Source organism: Xenopus laevis, chromosome 2L (genome assembly GCF_017654675.1).
Source record: "Xenopus laevis strain J_2021 chromosome 2L, Xenopus_laevis_v10.1, whole genome shotgun sequence".
In the NCBI taxonomy this organism is placed as follows: domain Eukaryota; kingdom Metazoa; phylum Chordata; class Amphibia; order Anura; family Pipidae; genus Xenopus; species Xenopus laevis.
Window position 1 is genome coordinate 17,840,961 of NC_054373.1, and position 12,567 is coordinate 17,853,527.

At 40.2% G+C, this 12,567-nt stretch overlaps 1 protein-coding gene across 4 annotated transcripts in view; it reads left to right on the forward strand.

The window, feature by feature from the left end:
* The window catches only part of app.L (amyloid beta precursor protein L homeolog), a 145,047-nt gene that overhangs the window by 79,300 nt on the left and 53,180 nt on the right, over nucleotides 1-12,567 (forward strand). For all 4 annotated transcript variants that reach the window (XM_018244877.2, XM_018244878.2, XM_018244879.2 and 1 more), the window contains 2 exon segments: nucleotides 3,676-3,788; nucleotides 4,731-4,921. In XM_018244877.2, the coding sequence (XP_018100366.1) occupies nucleotides 3,676-3,788; nucleotides 4,731-4,921 (304 nt within the window).

The following is a 12,567-nucleotide window of genomic DNA, read 5'->3' on the forward strand; positions in this document are numbered from 1 at the left end:
TAGTAAATCTTAACTTTAAGGTAAACCACCCTTTAAGGGGCCACTATATTTCCCTGTAGAATTATGCTTAGCACAGTACATACCTATTCTGGTTATAAATTAATGGTACGGGTATATGATTCGTTATCTGGAAACCTGTTATCCGGAAATCTCTGTATTACAGGAAGGTCGTCCCCTATAGACACCATTTTAATCAAATAATCCAAATTTTTAAAAATGATTTCCTTTTTCTCTGTGCCTTGCACTTGATCCAAGCTAAGATATAATTAATCCTTATGGGAGACAAAACAATGTTTTGGGTTTAATTCATGTTTAAATTATTTTTTTTAGTAGACTAAAGGTATGGAGATCCAAATTATGGAAAGACCCATTATCCAGAATACCCCAGGCCCCAAGCATTCTGCATAATAGATCCTATACCTGTATCTTTCTTTACAGGGATAAGGACTGTTCCTGCAGTATTACATTGAGGACATTGAAATACATATTCTGTTTATATTTATGATACATCTGTGACCTTGATTTCTGCCTAGCTGGCCATGCCCTTAATAATGTTATTTTATTTGTAACTGACACAGTGGAATATTACTGGACTATGTAGAGCATTGCTGCGCAGATTTAAGGTGCAATGACAGATGACCGGGTGTTTTGCCCGTGGGATGCCTCCAGTGCCACCTGTGGTGCAATATCCTTAAAGGAAAACTATACCCCCCGAACAATGTAGGTCTCTATAAAAAGATATCGCATAAAACAGCTCATATGTAAAACCCTGTTTCGTGTAAATAAACCATTTTCATAATAATATACTTTTTTAGTAGTATGTGCCGTTGGGTAAGCATAAATAGAAAACTGCCATTTAAAAAAAAAAAATAAGGGCCGCCCCCTGGGATCATATGGTTCACGGTGCACACAAACAAAACAAAGATGTTAGGTCACATGAGCCAATTAACAGACAGAGTTGTGTCTTTTGCTTCCACACTTCTTCCAGTTAGTTAGAGCTGCAGTATTTCTGGTCAGGTGATCTCTGAGGCAGCACACAGACCATCCCAAAATGGTGGTTCAAGGCAAGAGATGTAAAAGGGAAATATTTACTTAAATATATATAAGAGTTTGGTAAGATTCTTTAATACGTCACTTTATATAATATAAACTATCTATTTTTGGGAAAAAGTTTTCCTTTAACCAATTGCATCTCTGGAGAAATATGTTCTGTTGTAGAGGTGTTTCTAGTTGAAATTAGTGGACTTCTTTGAAGTAGATGGATGGACGGGCCGTGCTGTCTTTAGGTCCCCAACCTTTTTTGCACCACGGACCAGTATCAAGCAAGACAATTGTTATGAGGACGGGGGGATGTAGATGCGTGGGTGCACTTCAGGCTTACCTGAAACTGTCCAAACAGTATTTTGGTCCTTGGGTTTCGCACAGCTGTTGTCATGGCAATGGCGCATCAGGGAGCTGAGATTGCAGGTAATTAGAACCTTTTTCATCGTTTTTTGCAACTATTGTAGACTGCAGCTGGGACCAGAGATGGACCAGTTCGGCACAGCTCGCAGCCCGGTGGTTGTAAGGCTTTATGAACCTATATAGGTATGGGATCCCTTGTCTGGAAGCCCATAATCTAGAAAGCTCAGAGTTAAGGAAAAGTTGTCTCCCTATACTCAATTTTATGCAAATTCTCTGTAATAATAAAACAGTAGCTTATAATTAATCCTTATTGGAAGCAAAACCAGCCTATTGGGTTTATTTAATGTTGATATTATTTTCTAGTAGACTGAAGGTATGAAGATCCAAATTACGGAAACATCCCTTATCCTGAAAGCTCAAGGTCCTGAGCATTCTGAATAATAGGTCCCATACCTGTATCATACCTCCCAACATTTTGGAAGGAAAAACATTTAGCAGGCGTAGCATGGCGACATTTTTGACCACGCACATTTTGGTGGCCACACCCCCTAATTACCATGTTCATTTTACAAAATTTGTCAGGTTATGAAAGTTTGAAAATATTTCTCCCAATCAATTACTTTACTCAAAATTGTTACAAAGTATCTTATTTGCACCTTTTAGCTGTTCTGGGCTCTCTGCCAAAAACCAATTAAGTTAGAAACTTTGTATCTTTTTCTGGCTGTTCAGTGTAGAGAAAATAGGGACTTTCCAGTACAAATGAGGGACTGCAGGTTGAGCTGTCAAAAGAGGGACTGTCCCTCTGAAAAAAGGGACAGTTGGGAGGTATGCTGTATCATGAAACTGCTTTTAAACGATTGCTTATGGCCTTGTCCAAAGTCTTCTGTGCTGATATTGTGATAGGTGGATAAGAAATTCCCATAATAGTTATTCTGACTGCTGGGGTGCAGGTGTTTCCCGTCTCCCAGATTGCCGACTGCACTGTACAAGATGACTCCTGAGCCCTGTGTCAGCAGCTGCAATTGCTTTTATGGTTTATTTTACAAGACTCCATTGCACGGGTTGATTTATAGCCTCATCTTTGAATATTCATTCTCTGAAACTGATGACCTTACATTGTGTGGCCCCTTTAGAATTCTGCTGTGCTTTTAAGTTGCTTTATGCAGAGAGATATAATATTTATTGCTGGAATGGGGGTATGAGTTATTCCAAGCATTTTTCCAATAAACGGTTTAGAACTAAAGCTTTAAAGATGAATACGATTCTGCTGTATTTTTTGCACTGAACTTACTGTACAGGTATGGAACCCATTATCCGGAAATCTGTTATCCAGAAAGCTCTGAACTAAAGAAAGGCTGTCTCCCATAGACTCAATTTTATCCAAATAATCCAAATTTTAGAAATGATTTCCTTTTTCTCTGTAATAATAAAACAGAAGCTTGTACTTGATCCCAGCTAAGATATAATTACTCCTTATTGGAACCAAACCAGCCTATTGGGTTTATTTCATGATGTTTACATGATTTTCTAGTAGACTTAAGGTAGGAAGATCCAAATTATGGAAAGTTCCATTATCCAGAAACCCCCAGGTCCCGAGCATTCTGGATAACAGGTCCCATACCAGCACTAAAAATTAATTTAAAGGTCAACACCCCTTTCAGTGAGAGATGCAGCATCTGAAAGCAATCACTTCTAGGACAGAGACACACACTCAGATTTGGGGAGATTTAGTTGCCCGGCGAAAAATCACCTCTTCTTCGGGGCGACTAATCTCCCCGAACTGCCTCCTGCCGGCTAGAATGTAAATCGCCGGTGATATGTCACTCGGAGCTCTTCGTTTTCCGAAGTCGCCCAAAGTTTCCTCGTGAGGCAGCTTCGGGCAACTTCAGAAAACAAGCTGCCTCTCGCCGGCCAAAATGTAAATCACTGGCGGGAGGCAGTTTGGGGAGATTAGTCCCCCCGCCGGGCGACTAAATCTCCCCAAATCTGAGCGTGTGTCTCTGCCCTTAACATTCTACTTTCTTTTATGTTAGAACTAATAGTCTATTGGTAATAACTGACTGTGGCTGCAGTGCCAACCACTATGGCTGTAATGTGTGATATTATATCTCATGGATCTCAGTTATGACCGGTGAGCTGGGCCTTCACTTTCTTGTGTTCTTTGTCAGATTCCTAATGTTTTCTTGTGTCTCAAGGTAATTTGGGGGCATGTTTTAGGAAAGGTTACACCAGGCTCACAGTTTCTTTTCTGTTCTTCTCTCTCTCTTGCAGTCGGGGAGTTTGTTAGTGATGCGCTGCTCGTTCCAGACAAGTGCAAGTTCCTTCATCAGGAAAGGATGGACATTTGTGAAACTCACCTGCACTGGCACACTGTGGCCAAAGAGGTAACGCCCTCATGCTAGGAACCACCCATATATTTATTATTATTATTAGTAACGATTAAGAGGTGAAAACTTGTGGCATTCTGTAGCTAGAACTATATACTAAGCCATACTGCACTTTAATGCTTGTTTGCTAAGAGCAGTTCCCCCCAAAAGGAAGCCAATATGTAAGGCTTCACCTCTTACTTGTTAATAATAATAACCTGCCTCTCTTATTCAACCTTTGGTTTGTTTGTCAAGCACCTTCCTGGTTTATAGGGCCTATGAAAGCAGATTAAATTAAGAAAATTAAATTAAAACCTAGATCAGTGATCCCCAACCAGTGGCTCTTGAGTAACATATTGCTCACCAACCTAATGGATGTTGCTCCCAGTGGCTTGTTTTTGAATTCCTGGTTTGGAGGTTTTGCTTACATAAAAACCAGATATACTTCCAAACAGAGACTCCTAAGCAGCCACTCCACATAGAGGCCTTCAAATAGCCAATCATGGCCCTTACTTGGCACCCCAGGAACTTTTTCTATGCTCTTTTTATATTTGAATGAGGCAGGTAAAAAAAAGGCGGGGGGGGGGGGCTTGCCTGTTTATCAACATCATTATATGATCATTATTGTGTCATTATCTTATGTCTCAATTTCTCGCCCCTGAAAGGCTTTCTTTCATTGATCTGCCTACTTTTTAATTGGTTTCTCCCTTTATTTTTGAACCAATTGGTACATGCCCATCCTTTGATGTCCACACAATCCAATGGTCCCCTTTAATGAGTGTTATATGTCTATTCACCTGCAGTGGCTTGTATAACCTATCCCATCCTTCAATTTTAGGGGAAGATGAGCCCCTGTACTGCCCTTTGATAACTTTCCATCTTTAGGCTATTCTTAGGAAGTTTTATTTCCACGTGCAGTGTAATCAAGGGTCTAAGAAGGATGCTTTTTTCTTTATTTAGTCCTGCAGTGAGAAGAGCATGAGTCTCCATGAATACGGAATGCTCCTTCCATGTGGAATCGATAAATTCCGGGGAGTGGAGTTTGTGTGCTGCCCGTCTGCCGAAGAAAGTGAAAGCTTTGACTCCGCAGATGCAGAGGATGATTCTGACGTCTGGTGGGGAGGTGCTGATGCCGATTATGTGGATAGAAGGTTAGTTTGGCACTGTATGAGCCTGTTATTCCAATGTATGTAAATGCATTTATAGACATCCATGTGTATCTTCCAAATGGTCGAGTGGTTTTTAGATTCCTAGATTGAACCCATTCTTATTTGCATTATAAACCATTCTTATTTGCACTGCACAGTAAATAATTGTCCAGACCAGGTCTGTTCCCTGCTACCTATCAATAGCTCAAGGATGATGGGGGTTGCAGTTTGACGACATCTAAAGGCCATTGGTCAGACAAAATTTAGATACTTATAGTACCTATAAATATATATGCATAGATACTTCTAGCTGTCTGTCTATCTAGCAATTGTAATCTAGTAATAAACTCTGTACAGATATGGGATCCGTTTCCTGGAAACCCTTTATCCAGAAAGCCCCGAATTACAGGAAGGGAATCTCCCATAGACTCCATTTTATAGAAATAATTAAGAAAATGTTTCCTTTTGCTCTGTAATAATAAAAACAGTACTTGGTACTTGATCCAAACTAATGTAAAATGAATCCTCATTGGACGCAAAGCAATCCTATTGGGTTTATTTAATGTTTAAATGATTTCTAGCAGACTTAAGGTATGAAGATCCAAATTACAGAAAGACCCCTTATCTGGAAAACCCCAAGTCCTGAGCATTCTGGATAACAGGTCCCATATTTGTATTTACTTTTAAAACGTATTGCATGTATGGTTAGTGTTTTGCAAATAGGCATGGCCTTACTTACCCCTGATTGGACACATGCTGATGTCATCCAGCAATCTTTGATTGGGCACCAGTTAACCCATTATAATGCCTGTCCACTCAGATATATCAATGAACCAACTGAATAGGCTCAAAGTTGCCTTATTGTAATTAAAATGGCCTGACACACTCCCCTGCCATAGAAGTAAATTGATTGCTCATGCCCCTCTAATAAACAAACTGGCCTTTATCTGAGTCCCTGCTGTAAATACAATAAAACATTCTGAATTATTTAGATTTTTAATTAACTCTAAAGACACGATTATTCGAAGGCTGGGCTGAATGGTCAACGGGTAAATGCTCTTGTCGCCAACCCAGGCAATTTCTTTGCATACAAATACGTTGAGCCGAATATTGTCATTAGGGAAGTGCCCCCCGTCTTGCAAATTGCTTTGTTCTTAAATGAAATCGCTTGTGACATCTCCTCGCACTCATGCAGCAACGCAGAATAATTGGAACTGGGAAGCTTGGAACGCAGTCATTTCACGCTGAAAGAATATTCTATTAGCCTTAATATCTCTCTATGCAAATATTAAGATTTCTATGAAAATAACAGGGCCATGAAAAGGTACCCCTCCCCAAGTATTTTATAGTGGGCCATTAATCACTCACTGAGGATCTCTGGATGAGCAGAGATAGGCTTCTTTTGTCGGAATATTATCAGAATCCGCAGAGGATGCTGGGAGTTGTAGCTGTCAGGAGTGCAGAAAAAGCCTCCTCTAGATATCCTTGTCCATCCCTCTACTGTTCACTCTGTGTTATCTTAAGCAGCAATTTATTGTATTAAAATGGGGTCCCAAGGTATCACTGGGGTGATTCAGGAGCGTATGCACAGCCGGGAACCAATCAAGTTACAGGCTTAGGGTGTGACCTGGCGATTCGGGAGATTTAGTTGCCTTCTGACTAATCGCCTCTTCTTTGGGGGCGACTAATCTCCCCGAACGGCTTCTTCTGCCGGCTAGAATGAAAAATCGCCTGCGGCATGCCACACGAGGCACTTCGTATTCCAAAGTCGCCTGAAGTTTCCTCGTGAGGCAACTAAATCTCCCTAAATCGCCTTACCGTTATTGTGGTAATAGCAAGTAAGAATAGAGAGAGCAATTTGCCCATACATACAGTATGTGAACTTCTTTATAAATAATCAAAGACATACACGTACAGACATGACATCCCAAAAAAAAAAATACATACATTATAAGTACTGCGTTTTCTAAATGAAGAAAACATTTAGAAAACACAGTACTTATAATGTATGTATTTTTTTTTCCTCACTAAGGATGGGTAGAGATTTAACTATTTCAGATCTTGGATTATGCAGATTTTATGCATTTGTTGTTTTTTCATGTCTGCATCCTATGCAATATTTCATAGTAACCTACTTGCTTTGGGCAATGTTATTGGTGTGACAGTAGGTGTGTCTTCAGCATGTCCAAAACTGCCAGATTTTGATGTGGCGATATTGACAACAGACATGTCAACTCAACCAGATTTTTTGGGACTTGCCCTATTTGCCTGCCTGCCCAGTCATCATCTCTCTGTGCACCACATCCATTGATACTGACACTGAAACATACCTTAATCTATCCAAATACAACAAACAGAGCTCACAGGGGTCTTGGCAAAGGGTGGAATGGGGTGTTTTAGGGGGCTGTGGCCAAGACAAACCTGAAATTCAAAAGATGGGCTTCTATTGTATCTAGCAGAGTTAAGTCTAAGTTAAGTCTAACAAAAAAGAGAAAATGCCGGCTCCAATCTCCTTTGGACTGATTATAATATATAAATAGAGCAAAACCACTTATAAACTTTACGGGTCAAATCCCTTATCTTTATATATATATATATATATATATATGCATATAATTGCTCAAATTGCTCAAATTTTACGTTGATGTAAACCGCTAGGCAATCCTTACCAAGCAGAAAAATCTGACCTGGGTGTCCAGACCCCAGGCCCTTCACTCCAATTGTTAGATAATAGAAAACAGCCAAAGAGCTTTACACTCACCAAGTTAGCCGAATGGTCCGGGTGCCGTGCCCCGAACCCGTAGCTTAGGCAAACTCTGTCTTCAAAATAAATCTGCACGCACTCCTGCAACCATGGCCATGGAGGTTAAAAATGTAACTTTATTCCATATTAGTTAAAAGATATGCGTCCTCAAGCGTTTCGTATCAACAGATACGTAATCATAGGCACTATGCCTATGATTACGTATCTGTTGATACGAAACGCGTTAGGACGCATATCTTTTAACTAATATGGAATAAAGTTAAATTTTTAACCTCCATGGCCATGGTTGCAGGAGTGCGTGCAGATTTATTTTGAAGACTAAGTTAAGTCTAAAGCAACTTTACTTTCTAGGTTTTCTTTCAACTGAAGAAGCCTCTTGGTTGAGTAGTAGAACATTTTCAAGAAAATTTAGAAAGTCCAGTTGCTTTAGGCTTAACTCCACTAGATACTGTGTACCATGACCTGGATGAATAAGAATCTCCATATACATATTGCTAGTCATTTTGGGGAGAATACCCTAAAACTGGTATTAGATTATGAGAAAACGGCCAGAAAACTGGTGGTTCAGCTGAACTGAAGAAGCCTCACGGATGAGTGGTGAAGCATTTTCAAGAAAACTCAGTCAGGTTGCTTTCAGCTTAACTCTACTAGATACTGTATATCATGACCTGGATGAATGAGAACCTCCATAGACACGTGGCATATGTTAATGGCAGATATGCATTCACATAACCTAATCACAGCTTATGTACAGTCTATACATGAAAATATAAAAGTACGAAAGCTGAACCATTGTCTTACTACAGCAGTACAGCGTTCACATGGTCCAACCCTGTCCAGACTGTTGAATTCATACCTTTTGCATTGGTACTATTTCAAACTGTATTAAGAGCAATATCAATGATAGTCAGGTCCAAACTTAGATTCAAAATAGGCCATGACATTTTAAGTACACAGAGGTCAAAATAGCCCCTAGTGCCGTTTATAGGTCGATTGTGTGGTTTACGGACCAAACTGAACTTGACGGCCAGTGGAATAGAAAGAATTTGTTGTTCTGTTGGCCGGTCATATTTCAGTAAAATGTAAGAAGCAAAAGAGCTATTATTACAGAAAAAAAGATTTCCATGATATTTCCAACTACTCCCAGATACTGGACCTTCATTTTCAGTACATGCTGGCAAGCTCACTACACGACTGGGGAGCCGTGCCTCCCCCAGCTCCAGTGGCCACGGCTACGATATGCTATAGATCAGTGATCCCCAACCAGTAGCTCGCGAGCAACATGTTGCTCGCCAAACCCTTGGCTGTTGCTCCAAGTGGCCTCAAAGCAGGTGCTTATTTTTGAATTCCTGGCTTAGAGACAAGTTTTGGTTTCATAAAAACCAGGTGCAATCTCAAATAGAGCCTCTTGTATGCTGCCAGTCCATATAGGGGATATAGGGGCTACCATATAGGGGCTACCAAACAGCCAATCACAGCACTTACGTATTTGTCATCCCCATGGACTTTTTCATGCTTGTGTTGCTCTCCAACTCTTTTTACATTTAAATGTGGCTCACAAGTAAACATGGTTGGGGACTCCTGCTATAGATGATAGATAAGTTGTAATAGCCTCATGTTCCTGAAGAATTCCTTGCTGAACTGACAAGGGCTCTTTGACAGATCATTACCAGAGCAATGAAGTCGACAGTGCCGAGTGACAGTATTCACGTCAATGACCTGCTTTAGCTCCACAATGACATATTATACTTCATACAGATCAGACTTGGACACGTTGAATGATTTTGTCTTATAACTTTTTTTTTAATATACAGAGAAAAAAAGGTTTTTCTTTAGTTTTAGTTACAGAGAAAACTATTTCTGTATCTTCCTATCCATTCCCTAGACTATGATGCCGGCTTAGAAAGTTCCATTGTAATGTGACGTTCCCGTCATTGTGACAGTATGTTTGCCGTTTTAGTTGACATGATTTTGCATAGTAACTAACAATTAGAACACACAAGAGCGCGCATGGCCTGAAAAAGCAAATCAATAGAGAATGGAGAGAGCTGGCTATTGCTGGAGCCCTGGAAGAAAGAAAGTGATGAAGCAGCTTATTGCTTTGAAAAGCAATTGTAGGAGTGCTGCGCTGGCAGCCCCATACGACATTGCGTATAAAACTGTAGCTGTGGTTGATGAATGAGCTCTGTACTGAAACAATGGATCTAATCTGAGAAATAATGGCTGGAAAGCTGTGTGATCTGCTCAGAATTTCATTCTTCTAATATTTAGCCTTTGGCTGTTATTGGCTGATAGTGCACTAGAGTAGGGCTGCCCAGCAGTGGCCATAAGGCAGCTATAACTTTTCATACATACACAACTTTATTTTCTTGAAAACGTTTCCAGTTTGACAAATTAGTAAAATTAGAAACAGGTCAATTGTTGGGTCATCAGTTTGGGCAAGTGGATATGCCTGTCCATCCAGGCAAAGCCAACAATTATCCAGCTAAGAGACTCGGCTTATTTATAACTGAGCAGCACCATTCACAGTAGAATAAGCACTCTAGCACATTGGTCCCCAACCAGTGGCTCGTGAGCAACATGTTGCTCAACAACCCCTTGAATGTTGCTCCCAATGGCCTACAAGCAGGCTCTTATTTTTGAATTCCAGGCTTGAAGGCAAGTTTTGGTAGCATAAACATAGGTTCATGGCCAAACAGAGACTCTTGTAGGCTGCAAGTCCACATAGGGGCCACCAAATAGCCAATCATAGCCCTTATTTGGCACCCCAAGAACATTTTTCATGCTTGTGTTGCTCCCCAAATCCTTTTACATCTGAATGTTGCTCATTGGTAAAAACTTGAGGCTTGTGTACCTGGACCCCTCTTCTCAAACGGTTACCTATGTACATTGCCAAGCCTCTAGTGCAGGGGTCCCCAACCTCTTTTTACCCGTGAGCCATACTCGAATGTAAAAACTGTTGGGGGGCCACACAAGCAAGAAAAAATGCTTTGGGGATGCCAAATAACAGCTGTGAAAGGCTAATTGATAGCCCCATGTGGACAGCCACCATGCGTGAGACTCTGTTGGAGTAAACTTGTGTCTTCATGGCTCCAAAACTTGAATTTAAGTCAGGGATTTCAATGTGAGCACTTACTCTAAGGCCATTGGGAGCAACATCAATGGGACTGGAGAGCAACATGTTGTTCACAAGCTACTGCTTTGGGATCACTGCTCTGATGCTTTAATATGTAGTATGTAAGGAGATGCATTTGTCTGATGTCAGTGATAAGAAGAAACTCCATAACTACAATGCCATAAAACAAAATGCCTTAGCTACACCAGGGCAGATCTCTTATTTGCTCATTTAGACACTTTATCAAATGCCTTTGTGAGGGTCAAGTTCTCCTCACCATCCCTCTTAGATCAGTTTTCGTGCAGCGTTGACTAGAATATAGACTTCAGGACACCATTCAGCTATTTTCTGGTGCTCTCCTGTCCCAGGCTACTCCATGCCAGTCTCACTACAATACAGGAAGGTCATGTGGACTTTTGCTCCAGCAATATATATTGATTGGAGAGAATTATGGCAGATACTTTCTTGGCAACACCCTTCATCTGGTACAATTCTCAGTTGCACCTGATTTTAATCTGACAAAGAGGGTTGCCCCCAAAAACTTGTACAGGCATGGGACCTGTTATCCAGAATGTTCGGGACCTGGGGTTTTCCGGATAACAGATCTTTCTGTAATTTGGGTCTTCATGCCTTAAGTCTACTAGAAATTCATTTAAACATTAAATAAACCCAATAGGCTGGTTTTGCTTCCAATAAGGATTAATTATATCTTAGTTGGGATCAAGTACAAGGTAGTGTTTTATTATTATAGAGAAATAGGAAATCATTTTTAAAAATTTGGATTATTTGGATAAAATGGAGTCTATGGGAGCCATTCCATAATTCGGAGCTTTCTGGATATCGGGTTTCCGGATAAGGGATCCAATACCTGTACTATAATTTCCCATCAATGTCGTGGGGTGATAGCACACAGGGGAAAGTCCTTTGGGGTTATTGATAAACACTGGACAAATTTTGCAAATGGGCAGTAACCCATGTCAACCAATTAGATGTTTGATATCATTGTCCTACCTGCATCTGGCTGAAAAAGCCAATCACTGATTGGCTGTTATGGGTTATTGCCCAGGTGCAAATTTGCCCAGTGTTTATAAATTAACCCCATGTGTGTTCTTCTTGTTTTTGTGTTATTCCATTATTCTGCATTTGAAGATTTCACTTTCCATCACAATTATTTTGGTCTTCCTTATTTTCGGTTACAGATGGCAGCGGCCAACAAGCTAACAGTGCTTTTTCTTTTTGCAAGTTTTGAATAAACTGGAAAGTTTATTGCTGATATTTGTGATTCTTTGGTTGCTTTCTAGACTTATTATTCATATACAAGCATGACATCAAATCAATCACTATTAAATATATATTCGGGAGTGTGCATTATATGCATTTGTTCTTTTTATAGAGTAAACGCAATGTCGGAGATTAATGTTTTCTCCTTTCACTTAGAAGAAGAATGTTCTCTGCAGTATAATTGAAAATTCCAGGTTCTGAAAACATTTGCATGCATCAGAGTATGATTTCCTAGCCAGATGAATGCTTGTGATATGCAAGGGAACACGGGCGCCCGCCATAACTAATGCTTTTCCGCTCAGTAGCTCATCGCAAGCCCTACATCGTTTATGCTTTTTAGAGAGAAAGGGTGTTTTCTGCCCATTTTCACAATTGTTCCTAAAGTAATGTGAACATGGCATGCTGAAAAGTGGAATCGCAAAATTGTCTCCAATCCATAGACGCTGCATATAGAATATGCAAATACTATCCATACAAAAAAGACTTTGC